We start from the raw sequence: 21,974 nt of genomic DNA, 5'->3' as shown, positions 1-21,974 counted from the left end.
AACACCCCACAGCATGATGCGACCACCACCGTGCTTCACCGCTAGGATGGTATTGCGCAGGTGCCTGGTTTCTTCTGACACTTGGAATTGAGGCCAAACAGTTAAATCTTTCTTTTCTTCAGACCAGAGAATCTTGTTTTTCACAGTCTGAGAGTCCTTTAGGTGTCTTGCACTGAGGAGAGGTTTCAGTCTGGCCACTCTGCCATAAAACCCAGATCGGTGGAGTGTTGCAGTGATGGTTGTTCTTTGGCAAGTTTCTCCCATTTCCACACATGATCTCTGGAGCTCAACCAGAGTGACCATCAGGTTCTTGGTCAACTCTCTTACCGAGACCTTTCTCACCCGATTCTACAAAGAGTTGTTCCAAACTTCTTCCATTTATGAATTATGGAGGCCACTGTGCTCTTGGGAACGTTCAATGCAACCTACTTTATTTTTAGCCTTTCCCAGATCTGTGCCTTGACACAATCCTGTCTCTGAGCTCTGCAGACAGTTCCTTTTACCTCATGGCTTGGTTTTTTGCTCTGATATGCATTTTCAGCTGTGAGACCTTATATAGATGGGTGTGTGCCTTTACAAATCATGTCCAGTCAATTGAATTTTCCACAGGTGGACTCCAATCAAAGTGTAGAAACATCTCAAAGATGATCCAGAGAAATGGGATGCACCTGAGCTAAATTTATCAACAATCTGGGTTTGGCTGTGTAAGTATGGAGTTTAGATTGATGTAAAAAGAAAATAATTTAAAGGATTTTAGCATATGCCTGCAACATAACAACATTTTATAAAAATGTAAGGGGTCTGAATACTTTCTGAATGCACTGTATGTCTCTATATCTAAAGACTCATGACACTATCCTTGTATTAGTTTCCGGATGGTTTTCACCATGCTGCCTAGGGCTTCACACTCCACTGCAGAAGAAATAACTTGCACCTGTCGTAAATAATTAAAGAGGTTTTTCCAATTTGATCCAGTTTCCTGACCTGTAATCTCACACAATCCTGACACCCGATCAATGTTATGGAACTAACACTCTCCCAGTGGAGTGAGACCTCAGATGGACACTATCTAAAGCTCCAAATAGATGTGAGCCACAAATGGACAATAGACAAGACAATTCGAACGGCTCAGAGAACAGCTCAGGGGAATGAATGGCAATTTGAGACTTGTTTCTGATGGTGTTTCTTTAGCTACAGACAATTTTATGACTCAGGAGCTGGTATTTGTATTAAAAATAACAGATTTCAAGTTTTCATTTGTCCTTTTTGTTATATAAATAATATGCACACCAAGAGACCTACTTGATCGTTGGCTACAGGTGGTATAGATCTCAACAGTAAACATCCCATTAATTTTCTCTCTAGTGTTACGACCCTGGGCTTCCTCTATCTGTCCTACGGTGGCAGTGTGGGGAAGTATCTGGTTAGCTGGGGGAAGTAATTTCTATTTGATTTATTTGGAGTGTGGTATATAAGTAACGCTCTTTTGTTTATGTTTTAAGGGAGTTTAATTTCTAAAAGTCCACGGGGCCAAAAAGTTCCTATAGTTGAAATCACTCCAAAGTGCTTTTCTCTTGGTTTCTGATATCTCTATTTGCTCATGTCCACAGTTTACAGACAGCATGTGTATAAGGAACAGGCTTTACAACTAAGTACCATCAGAACATCTGTACGCCTTATCTTACCTTCAGTAGAAAGGAGGAGGAATATGATGGCCAGGATGCTGGAGTGATCGTTGGTGACACACATCTTCGTGTCTTTCCTCAAGGGAGGATAGAGACATGAAGCCTGACAGCTTCAGCTGGTTCCAGATGTCATGTTCCACCTCCAGCTTCTGTTCATGACTCTGACAGTCTGTCAGTACACCTGTAGTGGAAGAGGATAGATGTTTTGGTCAGGGCCGAATGAAAAAGAAAAATGCATCTAGTTGTGTACAGTAAGATACGTCTTGTTATGTTATTGCTCATGCGTCTTTCCTAAAGGGTTCTCAGTCTTGGATGTCAACCCATTCCTGGTTGTTAGTACACCCTAACGCTGCCTTTACGTCATTCCAGAATTATATTTACAAGACTAGCACATATGAACGGCACCTTTGCATGTTTACATGCACACCAATCACAAGAATAGCAAATATGCTTGCGATTAAAATAGCTATTTTGCTTGTTTATAAGGCGATAAGCTTGTGTGGAGCAATGATTTGCCATTATCTTTTGTAGAAGCACGAAAATGTTAAAATACACAGACAGAACATCAATTATGCACCTAATTATTTATTTATTTGCATCATTGCTAAAGTTCCTGTCATTGTTATGAAGAGAAAAAGAGAGAAAGGAATGAGAAATTTCCCAACACGTTCATTTTATGCCAAAATGAAATTTCCTTGAACACCCATTAAGCCAAAATAACTGCTTCGAGCTTCCAAGCAGAAACTTCCCAAGAGGACTTGAATGAGGACTTCAAGTGGAGTAGTGAATATCGTAATTATCAAGTTCCGAGCACTAGCCGTGGAGTACTTGGATGCATGTGATGGAGCATTGTCCTGCATAAAGATCACGGCCTTCTTGAATGCTGCGGACTTCTTCCTGTAACACCGCTTGAAGAAAGTACTTTCCAGAAACTGGCAGTAAGTTTGAGAGTTGAGTTTCAGTCCATCTTCAACTCGAAAAGGTCCAACTACCTCATGCTTAATGATGGAAGCCCATACCAGTACCCCTCCTCTACCTGACTCAAAGTGGTGCCCTGTGATCCAGCCACGGGCCCATCCATCTGGTCCCATCAAGAGACACTCTCAATTCACCTGTCCATAAAATGTTAAAAAAATTGTTTTCATGTATTTCTTTGTCCAATCTTGATGCTTCAACTTGTGAATATATTCAGAGGTGGTTTCAGCCTTCTTGACCTTGGCCATGTCTCGGAGCACTTGATACCTTGTACTTCAGGACACTCCAGGTAGGTTGCATTTCTGGAGTATGATAGCATTGGAGGATAATGGGTTCCTGGTAGCTTCACATTTAATTCTTCTCAAGAATTTAGCAGTTAGTTTGCACCTTTGAGCTATTTCAAGAGTGTTGCATCTGTCTGAAAGGCATTTTACAATATTTGAATTTTCAGTGTCAGTTAAATCTCTTTTTTGTCCCATTTTACCAGAGGTAATGAAGCTGCCTAATAATTATGCACACCTTGATATAAGGCGTTAGTCACTTTCGCCACACCCGCCCTCATTACACAAATACATACCACCTGAAAATGATTGAATCCAATAAGCATTCAAGTTTAGATGATTTGGAGTTTGTGCTTGGAAATAATGATAAGGTCAGAATCCTCACTTGCCTAATAATTGGGCACGCAGTGTATTTATATGTTAGAGTTTGGCTTCTTCTTTATTTTGTTTCTTGCTTGAATTCGTGACACAACGTGCTAATGAATCCCCAACTTGAAAGTAGGGCCTTCCCAGATGCATTTGGTAGGTAGCACTGAAGGCAGCCATACTTGACCCCTACGTAATGTTGCATTATGGGTAATGTAATATTTGTAATTTATGAATTTGTCAGTTCACTTGGTGGCAATCTTGTTGACACCCATGCTAATACTCATGCAAGTACAGCTCCTATCTATTTCAATGGGGAAAGACCGAAATCTCTGTGGCTCAGTTCGGATTGGCATACTACCCTTACATGGCAGAAATAGTAAGAGTAGGATGGTAATATGCAATTACAAATGCATCCCAATTCGCCAAGCTTACAGTTCAATAGCATTATTTTAGCTTCTTTAGTCCAACCAAGTTATAAACAAACTAAAAGATAAAAATCAACAGGAAAAAAATAAAGCTAAAAAGACCAAAAAGGACTGTAAAGACGAGGCAATACCTTTGACGATAAGGCAATTGGCTCTTTAATCGAAAAGTGTGACTTCTTGTCCTAAGGTCGCAATGTTGAGCGATTGTGATTTCTTAAAGGTTTACAGTTATTCACCCGTACAAAAATCGAGAGTTCATGTCAAATTCGCCACTGATAATTTTCACATGCAAATGAGCTTTACGGCAAATTGTCTATTGTTGCCGAAGGTTTGCCAGAGGTTCACCACTACAGGCGAAGAGCTTCAAACTTCTGGCGAACATTTGTGGTGAATTAAAAGCAAATTTGCATGTGAAAAATAACAAGAGGGAAATTTGCAGCTAGTTTAGATTTTTTGTTGGCATACCCTTCTATTCAAAGTGAAAGTGCATTTAAGGTAAACATTTATCACGTGGTTTTGATAGCTAGCACTATGCTAGTATAGTTTCATGTTCATAGCAATGTGGTTGATTCTTGTTCAGTCTTATTCAAATATTATTTTATATGAACTTAGTTTTTCCCAGACTGATGCTTAGAGGAGTTTGTCTGAGAGACTGTAGCTCTAATTTTACAGAACATGCAGGAAGACTTCGTTAGTGACAAGGCAGTTTGTCACAGCTCGTCTCTGATGTTAAACGAGAGTGAAAAGTGAGGAAACATTTTGCACTGAATTACACCACAACGATTAATCCCAATTGTTTCAATGCCGATTTTAAAAGAGTTCTAAATAGAATCAGTGAAGTTAATCTTCATGCTGTGATTGTTTCTTTTATTTTGCTGATGATATGATGTTGATTATTGCAAGTGTTTGGAAATTTCATCTCATTTAGAGTGATTGAGCTGCTCAGTTGGAGAGAGGAAAAGACGTTTGTTCTTTATATCATTGTTTTCCTTGTATAAGATTCAAGCTCTGTCTTATTATCACTCTCTAGTCTGCCAATATTCAGTGGATGAGGGCGGATCTAAAAAAATACATGTGGAAAACAAGGTGTTGCTGGAGTTTGTGCTCAAAACAAGGCATGAATTTATGTATGAATGTCTTCTCTTGATCTTAGTCACTTGAAGTGCAATGGGGTTCCCTGACAGTTTTCTTGCAAAACATGAACTTGCATTGTCAAAGCTTTAGCTTTAGATTGTTTTGAAGGTCTAACGTACTGAATGAAAATAAAGTATATGTTTTTGTATGTCAGCAATGATGTGCAGAGTTTTAAAGTGTCTTTAAAGGTGAATGTTCTGTGTGCTGACGAAAACATTTCAGTTGTTTGGTCTAGTTAAGAACTAGTTAAGAATCACAAAAAAGCCTCTAACACAAACGTTTTAAGACATCATTTTGGGTCAGATCATAAAAAATACTACACAGAAATGTCAGGAAATTGTACCAGAGACATTTTCAATCATATAAATATAACTTTAAAGGAGTCATGCTAAAAAACAGTCATATATTTGTAAAACTTGACCATTTTCCACCCAAATTCTGACCCTCTGAAACGCTCAGTTTTGGTGCTGCTTCTCCTTTAAGAATTGACAGTAAACGCCCACTTTTCTGATTGGCTCTCTGCTCTTGACTGACCTGCTCTCTCTACTTGCCATCTCACCACTGCTGAAGTGATTAAAGATAAAGTAGACGTTAAACTGTTGTTGTGGAGGTGGTCAGATGCAAATGTTTACCACAGTGTGACATCACAATATGGAGGAAGCAGAGAATGAGTCATTTCGGCAACTTGGTTTCAACAAATGCTCTTTTTGCAGTGAGGAGAAAGTTTTGAGTTCTGAAACTTACAGAATGCTTTTATTGTACAATGACCTCTTACACCGCTAGCCAAATTACGTGACCATTATGTAACTGCAACGTAATTTGATGACCAAACTTTCATTGTGGCAACGTAACTGATTACGTTGACAACTGGAAAAGTTACATTTCTGCATTCGTTACCACAACATAAATTTGGAACGGTGCCAGTCTGTCATGACGACGGTATGGCAATGTTGGGGATCAGTAGTGGTTTGTTGGTAACCAATTGGTAATTTTAGCTTTTAATGATTATTCTATGGCGGAAATGCAGTAGTTTAACCTAATTTATGTCCTCATTTGCCCAACATTAATTTAAAGGCTATTTAAACCGTTGTGCAATAACGAATGCAAACTCAAAGTTAATGTACTTCAGCATGTGGAGTCGTGTGGGCCGGGATTTGAACCACCAACCCTGCGATTAGTGGCCGCCCTAATGAAATGATGGGCCCATGACGTTACAGTTACGTTACATGTTAGTCATGAAATGACCAAAAAGGCTGAATAAATGACATAACTGGTACCTTGTGTGTTAGCAGAGGATATGTCAAAAGATCAAGAAAAAATTGGTTCCTCATGTCATGAGTCCTTCAATCTTAGTCAATGGTTACTCAACTGATATTTACCTGATCCAGAAATAATTACAGCATTTAAAAAAAGAACATACTAATTCGCTCTTAAATTATTAATAAAGCAACCACAGAGGCTAATAACATGCTTAATTTAGCAACACTTATCACCATGCCAGAGTTTAAATGTTCAAAATGAAATGCTGAATGCGTCAGCTGTCTTTGTGAGAACACTTGTGCCGAAAGACTTACCGCAGCTTACTGATGATTACGAACAGAGCAAGAACAAGGCAGGAACGTCATGTAATATTTTTAGCATTTTAATTTGGTGTTGAATGCCAGAATGTAACACATTTCTCCTTTAATGCAGAATTCATAACTAGCTAATGTTCCTTTCCATCTTGTGTTGATTCTCACCAAAAACCTGCATGTTTCCTTTATTACTTTACTGTGGATGTTTTTTAAACATTAAAATGCTGTATGTACAAGTTCATGTGCTTCCATACATATGAGTATTTGCTCACAGTTACCTTAGTTTCTGCCAAAAGTCTGTAGTTGCTACAGTTAAAATCAAATTAAAAATGAACAATTTATGGATGAAGCCAATTTTAAGCCCAGTGTCTATGGGATGTAACAATATAGGGCCTTTGAAAATGTAAATACAAAAATGTAAGTTGGTTCTGAACCAAAACCTAAAAGGATATTAAGATATCTTTAATACTTCTGGAGTGACACTCGCTCCAACATTGAAAAACAACACCAAAAAGTGTTTTTTCCCTATTTTTGGACTGTCACAGTTGGCATTTAATGCAACAAGGGGTGCTGAAGTCAACTTATTTTAGTAGCAGACCTACTTATATCTGTGTCAAAATAAAATGATGGCACTGTCACCTTTCTAAGGTTATTTTTTTGACCTGTAGTTTTGCCCCAAATTCATAGGTGACAATCGTCATTTTGACGGCCCTCAACAAAATGATGGATTACTCCGTAAATATTGCTGCATGGAATTTAACATTTTAGCTTTCATCGTCACTGGTTTATTTTTCATCCGGTAAAACATTTTGAGCTTGGGACCTTGACACTTGATATTCTTGTCCCAAATGTCTCTGGTCCCTCCTGCAAAGTCTTTAGGATTTTTTTCACCCATTTAATCATCCACTAGGTGACCAGTCTGCTAGTATACCAGAGATCACATTGTCCCCCCATTCTGATGGTTGATGTGAACATTAACTGAAGCTCCTGACCAGTATCTGCATGATTTTATACATTACACTGCTGCCACACTATTGGCTGATCGCACGAATTAGTAGATGCACAAGTGGCCAGTGAGTGTATATTTCTCATGTTACAAACCAAGGGTTTCCAATAGTATTAAACCAGTAATAGCGTACCTCTTTGTTTTGCTTAATTTAGTTTAATTTATTTTTATAATGAAAGTCATGGCTAATACCAAAGTTTTACTATAGTATTATCTTCCATCACATTGGTAAATCCGGTCTTGTTTTTTAACAAATTATGCATTTACCCTATTTTCCGTTTACCCATTTTGGTGTTCAAAATTGGTTGGTTCCACCCTTTTCTTCCTATCTCACGGCTTATTTGTCCTTTTCTGAAGATAATTTCATGTGATTTAGCACTGATTTAAATTCTGTGGTGTAACATTTTACATTCGTATCCTTCAAAGCATAAAAGCGGCTGTGTGAATTGACTTTAGCTAATGCTACAGCAAACGGCGCCCATCTCCAACAGAAAATAGGCTTTTAAGCCTGTGTTCTTACGACGAATCTAAGCTGTTGACAAATAGCAACAAACTCTACTAGACTCCAAATTTAACCTGCAGAAGTAAGCGAAACACCCACCCACTCCTCACAGGCTTCTGTTTGTTATTCACATTAGCAAATGTTTAAGTAAAAATGAACAATATAGCTTTGACATCTCTCTATGTGGTGGGACTCAATCAGAGCTGCTGACGTTCTTGTCACTGGCCTGTTTTGCATATTTGCCCTCTATTTGTGTGCAGGACCAAATGTCACTTCTGTACAGAGGGTCCTGATTAGCATCCAGTCTCTGAATTATCATAAAGCTTCTCTATTAGCATACATCCGTTGGTCTCGATGCTGGTTTTCACAATATCCTGAACAGCCTAGAAGCAATTCACAGGCTGTCATGGGTAAATGTCAATCGCCGAAGACCTCAGAGCGATTATACCCTCTTAATTGGAGAACGAGGTTATGAAAGTTTTTTTCTTTTACTTGCTTTCTCTCACTGTCACATGCTTTGTGAGTTTTGCATCCAAGTAATGTGGAATTGTTGCCAAAAATAACACTGACTTTTGATCTTCCCAAATGCTGTTTGGCCAAACCAGTGTTTCAAAACTTATTTTAGATGGATGTATCATGGATCCAAAATTAGCTTGCCAGTTGCCACACCTGCCAAATCCAGTCCCTGGTGAATTGAGAAAATGTACTCGCCCTCACTGAAAGGAAGTCATAGGGGTTTTGAAGAACATGATGCCAGAATTTGTATGTTTGGGCAAATTGTTCCTTTTAAGGCCGAAACGTACTCTATGCAAGTACGTGAACGCAGATCTGAGCGCTTGGCCACAACATTGCCAATGTGCAGTCTGGCTGAACATGCTTAACAGGCGTTTTTGCTTTACTGTGGCAGTAAAATCCTCAATACTGAAGGGGGTGATAATGTTACCTTCAAAAGTCTGTTCTGTTAATCTGGATGTGTTTTCATTCTGGTAAATTGCTACGGACTTTAACCTATTTGCTCAGCAATGTGCAGTTACTGTAGAAACGGACAGTTTACACTAATCTCGCTATAGCGCCCCTTGTGGCAAATTTGAGAATGCAACGCTTTATTATGCTACGAATTGCATTCTGACACATTTTGGAATGCAACTATGTTCATGTATAGAGTATGCTTCAGTCATTACTATGGCAACAAATATAGATATACCAGATATTGACTACACTGTCTAAACACACAGATTTGATTTCAGTACTTGCAAAATGACAGAGCTGATGGTCCGTTCTACAAATCGGATTTAAAAAACAAATCAGAAATGGGTGCAGTGTGAACAAAGTTATAAAATAAAGGTTCATCTGCAGTATAATGCATGACCAATGCAACACCAACATGATCACACGTGAAGCCGGTATGTTGTTTCTGAGAGTTCCGGTACCCTAGGATCGGCCACGTTATGCCGACTCACCGACAAATGGCAGGATATGTGACATTATTGCATCGACACCTGTATGGAGACCTGGGTTTAGATCCCGTGTTGAAACCAGGAATTAATCACATTCTCATAATCAATGGCGGGCGCAATTCTGAGGTTGCAGACCATTACTGCGGAGGATAGGTTTATGTTTGAGTGGTTTGGTTGGGGGGGGGTTGGTACTGTTTATTGAACAGTTAATTGCTTTTGGTGCCCCTCTGTGGACGTTTTACCCCAGAAAATGGAGCCCACACAAGCACATATGCCCAACAACACTTACCTCTTTGGCCACTGGGGGCTGTGTTTAGAATTTTGGTAGCACAGACCAATTTTAGCTAAAGAAAAGTCAACCAACTGTTTTGTGATTTCACTGTAAGTTCAGTCTGGCATCACAAAGAAGTTTTAATTGTCTGTGTACACTCCCATCCAAAACATAACAAGCTAGAATATCTACCCTGAGGCCAAACACTCTTACCTTTAAAGCTGTCCAACCACTTGAGATGGTGACATATCATCATTCACCCACATGTATGTCTGTTAAATGAAAAATGAGTTAATACCTCAAAGAGATCTGCTCCGCTCAAGCAAGATTTTCCGATTTCTGTCAATGTTTTTCTGCAGAAGCTAGAAATTGTCAATCCATTTTGGAGTAATCTGATTGGATGGTCCAAAACGTACACAACTATGTGAACGCAACCGCTTCAAGGCACGTAAGTTCACTCAATGTCGCATTCAAAAACACGTTGCATTGTCAGCGTTGCCTCAAGGGGCACCAGCATGGGAATTTACATAAACTGTCTTCTATATTGCCAATTTTCTTATTTTTGATTCAGGTCAACTACTTTCATGGTGGAGAAAGAGTTTCAACAGAATCTTGCTGAATATGTTATGGCTCCTACACACTACACGACTTTCAAAGATGTCGGATCATGGTACTATTCATATTACACAACTGTCTGTCTTGTCATATAGTCGTAGCGTTTTCAAATTACACGACGAATCCACGAAAGGGGTGAACACATTACAAGACATTTTACTGTTGACAAATCCCCGACGACTATGTTGGGAAACGTCATTTGGAGTCCAGGCAGAGTACACACGGGAGAAGTGATACAAGATACAAAAACAAATGCATGATCACATGTTATGCATGTTTTTAATCGCCTAAAGGCATCTTATATTTTATTGGTTACAATGTGAAAAAGTACCTCATACTGAAAAATCTGTCTATTTGTTAACCTGACTGTCCAAGAGAATTGGCAATTTCTCTCCACCTCTTCTCTTTCTCTACCCGGTTGTGGGACAGTTCAGATGAAACATCAAATCTGGTGCTCCTGCCAATGTTCCACAAATTTTTCCTCCATTGTTTCAGTCCAAGGAGACTTTCTTGATACCGCAAGATATATCAGGACTCCTCCCACTGAAACTTCCCGTGCCCGTTTCTTGCTCTCTCATTGGCTGTAGGTCAACGCTGCAGTTGTATTCAGTCAAAACACATTTCACACTGCATGATTTGGAGTCGCCGACAGTTCCAGATATTTAACATTCTAGATATCTCGCTGACATCAGCGACGCGTCGGCGATTCTCTCAGATTGCGTCTCTGATAATTCATACATTGCGATCGTCGCTCACGGGAGTGAGCTCTGATTTGCCTACAATTTCGGGCTTTTGTCAGCGATCACCACAAATTGTCACCGAGCGAAAATCAGGCTTAAAATCGTGTCGTGTAAACTCGGCATTAGTTCATCTAAATAGTACTACTTCCAGTTTAATTTTACAAACATTTGATAACTCTGTTGCCCCCTTAAATACTGAGGTTTGAGCTACAATAATGCAAGCATGTACATTCAATTTGTACAACACATATGTACAAATTGAATGTAAGTACACATGTGTTTGTGTACTTGAGTATTTTTGTGGAGTATTCAGTGTTGTCTTAGCCAAGCGTGATACACTGATAAGCGATAAAGGCTATCTTTTCTATTTATTTCTGAGTTTTTGTCCTAGAAATGTAGGTGCAGCGTAGTTCTAGCGGGAAGACTAGCAGCTGTACATCATCGCACCATTAGCTGGGTACTGAAGCCCACTGAAGCCTCACAGAAATGGAACCCAATGTGGTCTTCAGCTGTTGTAGGTTTGACGTGTTGTACATTCTGGGATGCTATTCTGCTCACCACAATTTTACAGAGTGGTTATCTGAGTTACCGTAGACTTTCTGTCAGCTCAAACCAGTCTGGCCATTCTCTGTTGACCTCTCATCAACACGGAGTTTCCGTTAAAGAACTGCTGATAACTGGATGTTTTTGGCGCCATTCTGAGTAAACTCTAGAGACTGTTGTGTGTGAAAATCCCAGGAGATCAACAGTTACAGAAATACTCAAACCTGCCCATCTGGCACCAACAATCATGCCACACTCAAGATCACAGAGGTCACATTTCCCCCCCCATTCTGATGGTTGATGTGAACATTAACTGAAGCTCCTGACCAGTATCTGCATGATATTATACATTACACTGCTGCCACATGATTGGCTGATTTAGTAGATGCACAGGTGTACCTTATAAAGTGTCCAGTGAGTGTATATTTCTCATGTTACAAACCAAGGGTTTCCAATAGCAACAGAAAACGTCCAAAGGTAGAGCTCAATGTTTGTTATCCAACTTCATTAAAGTGTAGCTGCCGTGTATATCTGCCTTAAACCTCCTGTTCTTGTCTTCACCCTGAGATTTCAATGCAAATGCCTCCCTCTCTCCACACTTTAGAATTTAACCCTGAATATCTTCTCCGTGTCATTATGTGGTGGTGACAGAAACACTCGTACAGTGGTGAGATATTTAATGAAAGCCAGCTGCGTTTAATAGGTGGAATTTATTATATGAAGGGGATCCGAGAGAACAAATTATTCCACAACATAATACAGGAGCAGCGTCAATGCTCTTCTACTTAGGCTAGTCAGACTGGCCCACTGTGCGATAGAATTCATGCTATTATCAGACTTTTTAAAGAGGATTCTGTATTCCCCAGCCAGAGAATTCCTATAATTCAGAGTATTTTAGAAAGAAATTGCTGATCTTTCTTCTATATTAGTATTAGTCATGAAGCCAAACGTTTTTTCAATGCTCTTTTAGGCAGAATGTGTCAAGGCTAGGATATACTTCGTTTTTTTCGGCACACTGTCGAGCTCTCAGCCTTTCAAAGTACACTATTTTTACCGCAAGCCCATTCATTGTGGCATAATGTTGATTACCCTCTGTCAGAGTTCAGCCACTTATGTTGATGTTGTGGCTGAGCTCTGACATCCTTGTTTAGTGTTTTTGTCTAGTCTACAGTATGTGAGAATGCATGGCTCACACTTTTTGGCACTGTCATGCATTCTCTTGTCTTGTTGGTTATTGGCATGAGTACGTTGCTCTTGCCGCATGCATTCATGTCAGTTGTTTTGTGTTTGTCTCTCGCGGCCTAGGGCGCGCTTCGCTCGCCTTGCACTGCATTTCCAGGTCACGATTCGTTGTCACATGGTGCTGGGGTCCGCTTCGGTCTTGGTGCCTGTTTATATGTGGCCGAACCCTCGCACAAATGTCCCGTCTTGTCTGTCGTCTGGCATGAGCGCAAGTTGGTGTTGTCTCTGGCGATATGCGCTCATGTCATTCGGGTGTTGTGTCTGGGAGAGCACGTGGCTTTGTTTAGTTTCCGTATTGCCACATGTCTTTCAGTCTTGAGTCACACCCCACCTCCTTGTCTCCTCATTTTTAGTTGATTGTTTTCACCTGTCCCTCTTTAACCTGTTGGATTTCTCCCCTTTATTTGCTCCTCATGCTGTCCTGTGCTGGATTGTTTCACTTCATTCCTTTGCTCTTGTCGTCATGTGTCATTGTTTTCTGTCTGCCCTCCCTGTTAGTTTATTCTATTTTGTTTTGTTTTATTTTCTCCGTTTTGGTTTTGTATGTCTTGGGTTTTTATTTAATAAATGCTCATTGTTGCCTGTCTGTGCTTGGGTCCTTTCTCAAATACCCCATTCTGTGACATCCTCCATTTCTTTATAAAAAGCAAACATGGAGGTTACAGTGAGGCACTTACAATGGAAAGGAATGGGACCAATTTTTGGATGGTTTAAAGGCAGAAATGTGAAGCTTATTCTATAAAAGTACTAACATTAATTCACTATACACTGTTTAAATCAAAGTTAGTCCCATTTACTTTCTTAATAAACCAGCATTCTGGTATTTAACAGCCACTTTTCACAATCCAACCAATTCCGGATTTATACAATCCAGTCCCACCATGCATTTTTCTCATTGAATATCCTGTGTTACTCGAAAATACTTTAAGTAAAATGATTTGTGACAGTGGATTGTGAACTAAAAGTAGCAACGCTACTAAGTCAACTACACTTTTCAGTAGCGTTGATAGTAGATTAGCTATTTTGTCACATTGTATTGCGAACGCTGCAATGGGAATAATCAAACATGCTCAGCTAATCATCCACTCTCATGTAGCACTGGGAAACGGTGAATCGGTTCTTACGGACAGTTTATGTAAATAAATCAGTTAAAATAACGATTCCTTTATATTTAGCGTTAGGAGTCGATTCATTCAGATGGTTCATTTAAATGAATGATGGTTCATTTTCATCACATAAATAATTCACTGATTCACTTGAGCCCAACACATCATTTTAGGTTTATGTTTGTGAGTTTTTTATTTTAAATATTCTATTTTTTAAGTTGTTATTCTTAATTTACGAGGTCTATTTCTCCTTGTATGATATTCACTGGAAGAAACATGCAGCATGGTGGTTGGCTAAGTGAAGAACTCAGAATTCCAAAAATTATTTGCAAGTAAAATCCTTATAATGGCATTAATACATTAGATTAGTTCCATAGCAATACATTTATGCAGCTACGATAGCGCAAAATGTGGGGCTCTTTAACGCAATAGCGGGTGGCTGGACTGACCAACTCCAACCAATATGACAGTTTTCAGCCAATTCGTTTATTCGATTGCTCTAATGGCTAGTAAATTCCGTAAAAAGGCATTAATGTATAGATCTATAAGCAAGGGCATAGATTTGGCTAGAACATTGGGGTGATGAGTGGTTACCTCTGGAATCTACGCCCCTGTCTATGAGAATAGAATCATGTAATTCCTTGGAGTGAGAGTGAAGAAGGTGGGCAACATTCGGAGCTGTTCAAAGCAATAGCAGCTGGCGCTCAGCCAGCCAATAATGAGCTAAAGTCTCCTTCCAATTGGAAATGAATATCGTGCAAGGATAAATGGACCTGGTAAATTGCAAGTGAACTCCGTATAAAGGCCTTAATGCATAAGAAAAAAATTAATAACCCTAAATTTAAAAGGAAATGAAAGGCAATTCAAAAGAGGTCATTGTTTCTATGTTTGGTGATAAACTCACTAAATAAGCAATACAAGTGGCAGGAGGACTGACACATGTGATCCGTCTGTGCCAGCTTCTGCCAGCTAGCAAGAGATCAAACATTTATCATCCACTGCGCGGAGTTAACAACGCAAAACTGAACCCTTTATGCTTGCACAACCCACTTAAAGTGTAGAGGCATGCTTGGTGCCTAGTTGGTCGCTCAGTGGGTCGCGCGAATTGGCTATACACACTCTTGCTAATGCCCGCATGCCAACCCCCTCCGGGTGGCAAAGGTGGCATGTGCGCCTTCGGTTGTCGACCCCAGGGCAAGCCTTTGAAAGTACATCCAACAACGATGTAAAGTTATAATGGAATGTTGCAGCAACGTCGACACAACGTAAATGTGTTTGCTGGGCTTTGTCACCTTGTTTTGAAGTGAAATATTAGTTAATTGCTACTGTTTATATCTATACTTAAACTATATTTATCAATAATATTTATTTATTATATCACCTTTTTAGAAAAATTAACCATGGTTTGTGAACTACTTTTTATATTGACTGTAAGTTTATAACCTGGAATATTCCAAAAACTGGATGCTACCATGTGAAATACTTTTAGGGAATCAGAATGTGTCCTCTTTCACAAACTAAACACAGTTAAAGGTTAACGCCACACCAACGACAGTGAATTGTTCTCCACAGCAAAGAGTCTAACACTCATTACAAACGCACACAGACAGACACACGCACACACACACACACACACAGACACTCACTTACACACAGACGCACACACACACACGCACACACACATACACACACACATACACACACACACACACACACAGACAGACACACACACAGACACTCACACACGCACGCACACAGACAGACACACACGCACACAGAAACAGACACACACACACACACACACATATAGACAGACACACACACACACACACACACACAGGCACTCTCTCACACACACACACACACACACACACACACACACAGACACTCACACACACATACACACACACAAACACACACAGACAGACACACACGCACACAGAAACAGACAGACACACACACACACACACACAGACACACACTCAGAAAAACACACAGACACACACACACACACACACACACACACACACACACACACACAGACTGACACACAGACACACACACACACACACACACACACACACACACACACACACACACACACATGTTGTGTTTCCATGTTTTATGGGGACTTTCCATAGACATAATGGTTTTTATACTGTACAAACTTTATATTCTATCCCCTAAACCTAACCCTACCCCTAAACCTAACCCTCACAGAAAACTTTCTGCATTTTTACATTTTCAAAAAACATAATTTAGTATGATTTATAAGCTGTTTTCCTCATGGGGACCGACAAAATGTCCCCACAAGGTCAAAAATTTCGGGTTTTACTATCCTTATGGGGACATTTGGTCCCCACAAAGTGATAAATACACGCTCACACACACAGACACTCACACACACACACACACAGACACACACAGACACACTCACACACACACAGACACACAGACACACACATATATTGTAACAAAAAAAATAATAATCTTACATAGTGCTTTATATTTTAAAATGAATTTCAGACAGATGGGCAGGGGCATCTGTTAATCAGCACTACACTTGTGTTTATGTGTTTACACATCATGCACATATATTAAAGACTTTGCATTTAACAAGCCTTGTGAAGCCTGAATCCACCCCACCCCTCTCTCTGATTGTTTTATGTGTAATACAGTAACGACTCGAGATATTCTTCAGAAGAGAGACGCTGATGGGGGGCATTCAAAACATAATGTGGGAATCAAATAATGATGAATGCATTTATCAGTACAGATTAGATTGCATTAAGACTCAGAGCGCTCTTAAATTTAATTAGCATGTTTTTAACTGAAGCTAGGTCATTACGAACAACTGCATCACGTGCAGGTGGATGTATGCTGTAGACAGTTGCTATTGCATTGTTATTTCCATAGAAACAGTGTTTCTTCTGTTTGTGTGGATTTAATTAACCCAGTAAGGGTACAATTGCACTCTTTGTGAATATTTTAATCACATCTAAGGCCAGAAACGTACTCAATGCACCTATGTAAACTCAGCTGTGAAGGCTTGGCCAGTGCATCGTAAGCGTGTGGTCCTGCATGTTCTTGCGTTACTGTGGCGGTAACAATTAGTACTCTAAGAGGCGATGGAGTTATCTTCAAGTGTTTTTTAAAGGTTTTCAAAATGCTATTTAAATGGATGTGTATTCAGGTATTTATCTATAAACATGTTGAGATTAACTACTTTAAACTATTCAGATAGATTCATGTTAAAATGTTGCTCTGCTATGACAGTAATTGACCTAAAAAAAAAGCCCTGTGTGCAAGGCGCTAGCCTGCCATTGGGAGCAACATGGGTTTCAGTTTCTTGCCCAAGGACACTTCGGCATGTGGAGTCGTGTGGGCTGGGAATTGAACCACCAACCCTGCGATTAGTGGCCGATCCACTCTACCACCTGAGCCACAGCCGCCCCAACAATTGCAAATTTAGAAATTTAGAAATAGTTATGAAATGCGTAAAATGTACAAATGGGTTGAAATATTTTTGTGAGTATAAGAGATGGCAAAACTATAAGATATCTTACTACTTCGCTCACACGAAAAGTTATGACTTTTATTTCCATACAGACCAACCGATTAACACATAGACTTTTAAAATGATACAATACATGTAGGCATCATATTTTAGGCTACGTCCACGTTAATCCGGATACAATGGCAATGACAATGGCATTTTCGTTTTTGAACTGCCTTTTTCAAGCGTTTTCCTAAAGTTTCACATCCACAAAGAATATGCTTAAATCCCCTTTACTGCGCATGCGAGAAATTCCATTTCTTTGTATGGTCTGTAACGCGATTGTTTTCGTGTTCCGCCGCCGGACAGAAACTCAGAGTAAACGTCCCTTCACCTTTGAACGAATGAAATGTGAAGAATATACAAAGTAACATTTAGCTTTAACAATGTTATCCAAGTGAATAGCAGTCACAATAACGCCGCTACAACATGGGCCGCCATCTTGATTGTTTTGGGTTGAATGGATCATCAAATACATCATCGTTTTCAGATATCTCCATTTTCCCTGTCCACACTACAGCGCAAAGACTGCTTTTCAAATGTATATACTACTTGGGAAAGTGTTTTCAAAAAGCTTCGTTTTTTCCGTCCATGCCATCTCAGTGTGGACAGAAATCCAAAACGTAATGAAAATGTATTCGTTTGGACGTGGTCTTAGCCAGCCTCCGATCCAACCCATTATTTTAAGAAAGGAAACATCTGTAAACAAATTTGGTTACTCATTTCATATTTATTTATACAAAATTGACTGATGTATGTCAATAACCTGTAATAGCCTATGCGTTCCTCATCTCATTACGTATCCAGATGTTTTGTTCTTCCGTTGTACATAAAATTGATTTCCCTATTAAAATCATGTATAAATTTAGTTTGAGGGGTAAAAAATCTTGAAATTTCGTAATAACATTACGTAATTTTTTCTGTGTAGGAGTCAAATTTGCATGTTTTTGTACGAGCCATCTTGGGCATCTCTTACAATCCTGTACTATTATTTTGACCTGTCATGACACCAGGTTGCATGTACCTGTTGCAGTCTACAAACAGTCTGATTGGCCAGCTCTTTGACTCATTTAAGTGTTGTTTACAGAGTAGGGCTGTTGCAGGGACAGGTGTGATTTTTCTAAAGTCAACTATTTCAGTTATATCTGTCAGATAATATTTTTTTGCTTGGTATTCCAGAATTCAAATAGCTTTAAAATTGAAAAAGCAAACACTCAAAGTAATATTTCAGATTATTTTCAACATAAACTCTGTCGACAGTACTTGTATAAGTGCACTCCTCTGACTGCATTAAATAAACACGCTTCTCGTTTGTTTTTAGATTATAAATAGTGTTATGAGTGTGGTTATCGACAGCATTTGACAGAGCGTTTCTTATACATTAAACTGAAAATAACCCCAAAAATTCCTTTAAGAACTTAGGGCCTATCACTTATACCCTGGACTATGATCTTTTTGCCTGTCAGTCTGATAATCTGTTTAGGGGACTTTGTGTTGTGCATCAACGTCCATTAGACAAGAAACAATTAGCTGTGACGTCGCAATTAAGGGTCTCGCAAATGGAAGAGCGACTTTGTCTGAAACATGTGCCATAATGCATCAACAGTGCTTTTAGTAGGAAACTGACAGATAAATGGTCGGATCTACAGTTTTTCACTTTGCGTTCTGCCAGGAACAGACCTTTATAACAATCCCTAGATAATGTTGTCAGAGACAGAGAGCCGTTAAAACGAGGCTTCTTGCTTTTAAAAAATTACAAGATGATGCTGTTGAAATGTTGATACAAATCAATTTCCTGACTGGAAACATGTGATTCGCTTGCCGGTAATCAAGATAATGTGACAGACAGCAGGAGCCAAGATATCTGAACTGAAAACTATCTTGGCGTTCACTGCGGGCCGCTACATAATGGATGGTGATAGTTTAAGTGGCCTGTACTTTCCCTCATAGAGAATAACTATATGACAGGTAGAATCATGATGAAATAAATGGCTTCTAATGGTTTTCTAGTGCATATTCAGGATGTGATACTTCAGGGCTCTGTGCGTCATTAATAAGTCATCAATTATAATAGAGGGAGGTGCTGTAGGTCATGACAAATGCCAATATCATGCGTACATTTAGAAGACAAAACAAACAAAATCTTTTATGTTCAGCCAGTATACAGTGACTGTGGCAAAGTTTTGACAAAATATTACATAGATCCTTGCAAATATCACTGCCAGTGTGTGGCGCTAAAAGTGAGTTAAATCTCAGATGAGGTTTTTAAGATTAATGCTCTGTTGAGTTTTAAATCAACAAAATCGACCTCCCTACCCTGAACCTTAAACCTAAACCTAACCGATAGTGTCATAAAAAGCAAATGTGAGATCAAAAGTGCAATTGTTGAAGCAACCACGTCTTTTTGTGGTGCTTCTATGACACTGTCAGCTCACGTGTGGACTTGTGTGCTCTTCAGGACTCGTATCCCAGTCCTTTGCATCGCAAGTGCATCACTCTATCAGTTGAGCTATTTGACCAAGCTTGAAAATCGAGTTTGTTATTGTAGAGAGGAGGGTGGGGCAGGCCTGGAACAATGCACGCCCAGTCCCCAATCAGCCTGATGGGGTGCAAGAGGGATAAAAGCGGCCGGTGACGACGGTTCTCGAGAGAGAGAGAGAGAGAGAGAGAGAGAGAGAGAGAGAGAGAGAGAAGAGAAAGACAGACAGCTGCACATGTTTGTGTATTTTTGGTTCAGTTTAGTATTAAACTATTATTTATATTGCCAAGCCGGTTCTCCCCTCCTCCTTTCCCTTATAACCCTTTACACTAGTGCCGAAACCCGGGAGGGAGGAGGGATGCCGTCCACCCAGGGGAGTGCTGCTGCCATCCACCGGGGGATGGAGTAGCCTGACCACCCAGATACGGAGAACGGCCACTGTCCATGAGGCGAGTGGGGACTGGACTCCCCGACCGCCTGGAGCGAATCAACAGTGCTTTTAGTAGGAAACTGACAGATAAATGGTCGAATCTACAGTTTTTCACTGTGCGTTCTGCCAGGAACAGACAATGAAGCCGCTGCCTTGGGTGGAGGGGTGCCCTGCCATCCCCCAGAAACGCGGAGGGGTGTAGATGACCGCCATCTGCGAGGGGAAGAGGAAGTGACTCCTCGATCGCCTAGAATGGTAGGGCCACTGCCAGGGGTGGAGGAGTGTCCCCACGGATCGTCGAGAACGCGGAGGGGCATTCTGTTCGCTGGGGGTCAGTCTGACTCCGGGGAGGAGCGGTTGCCCTCTGCCTGAGAGGGTGGAGGAGTGATCGCGGATCACACGACGGCGCATCAGAGAACCGGTGGGTAAGTTTTTTTTTTCTCTCTCTCTCTCCTCTCTCTCTCTCTGTTGCTCCGTGTTGGGCTTTCCCTCGCCTTTTTTGTTTTTGATATTGTTTTTGCCCTCCTGTCTCCTCCCAGGTTGAGGAAGGCGGGGATGACCCTCCGGCAGACGAGGCGCAAGCTTTGTCTATAAACAAGTAAATTAAGAAAGAAAATACACTTCACTGTAAAAATACATAAAGCCTGAATATCTTATTCAGTTTGGCTAATCAAGTAAATTTATCTTGTTTTAAGGATTTTTGTTTTCAGGAAAACAATATTTAAATTATCATTAAGAATCATTTTTGCCCTAATATCAAAGGTCTTGCCAGAGAAAAAAGTTATGCTCTAATGCATATTTTCTTAATCGAATTACTCGATTGCTCATGCTAATAGATGCATGTAAAGGCAAGAAATAGCATTTTAGCTTAGCATAAAGCTAAATGTTCACATGACAATTTATACAAGATTAACTATTTTTGCTGCTCCAAACTTCAAAACCCCACAGAGTGAACACAACAACATCCTTTTCTGATCGTTTGTGGATTGTGTTCATAGAATGAGACAGAAAATATATTATTCTATATGAAGTTAAAGGCTACATTGGTTAGCATTTCTTGTAAAAATACTCTAACCGCAAGGCTTGTAATCGTGTATTAATTGGATTTATGTTTCAAAGTGTGTCAAAACAGTTTTTTGTTAAAGTTCCTCAATGAAATCATATCCACCTTTTCACTCACAACAGTGTGAAAGCGCTCGTATGAAGGAAAAAATCTTAAGAAAATTGTTTCACTGCTGTTCAAAAGCGCCTCGGTGATGAGTAATCTCATCATTAATCAAAATACTTTTTGAATGTAACTGTATTCTGATTACCAATTATTTAAATTGTAACTGTAGTGGAATACAGCTACTAATATTTTGTTTTCCATTACACCTCAACCATGCTGTTGTTGTTGTAGCGCCTCTAGTGTTCATTTCACAAGGAAACAGCTGCAATACGTATACCGAGTTACGCTAAACCAATTTTGGAAAAATGTAGGTATAGTTATGTGATTCTATGAGACTTGGTTACTATTACTATAACATGTGGAAATGGTAAATAATGAGTAGGTGTGTCTAAACTTTTGACTGGTTTTGTGGAAAC

General features: G+C 39.8%; 1 protein-coding gene across 2 annotated transcripts in view; it reads right to left on the bottom strand.

The window, feature by feature from the left end:
- Positions 1–21,974, bottom strand: part of shisal1b (shisa like 1b) — a 45,645-nt gene that overhangs the window by 16,082 nt on the left and 7,589 nt on the right. For both annotated transcript variants that reach the window (XM_052120154.1, XM_052120155.1), the window contains exon 2: positions 1,686–1,866. In XM_052120154.1, the coding sequence (XP_051976114.1) occupies positions 1,686–1,749 (64 nt within the window). In that variant the 5' untranslated portion in view covers positions 1,750–1,866. The remainder of the gene's footprint in view (positions 1–1,685; positions 1,867–21,974) is intronic.

The sequence above is a fragment of the Xyrauchen texanus genome, chromosome 46 (genome assembly GCF_025860055.1).
Source record: "Xyrauchen texanus isolate HMW12.3.18 chromosome 46, RBS_HiC_50CHRs, whole genome shotgun sequence".
NCBI lineage: Eukaryota > Metazoa > Chordata > Actinopteri > Cypriniformes > Catostomidae > Xyrauchen > Xyrauchen texanus.
This window is presented reverse-complemented; position numbering and strand designations above follow the sequence as displayed.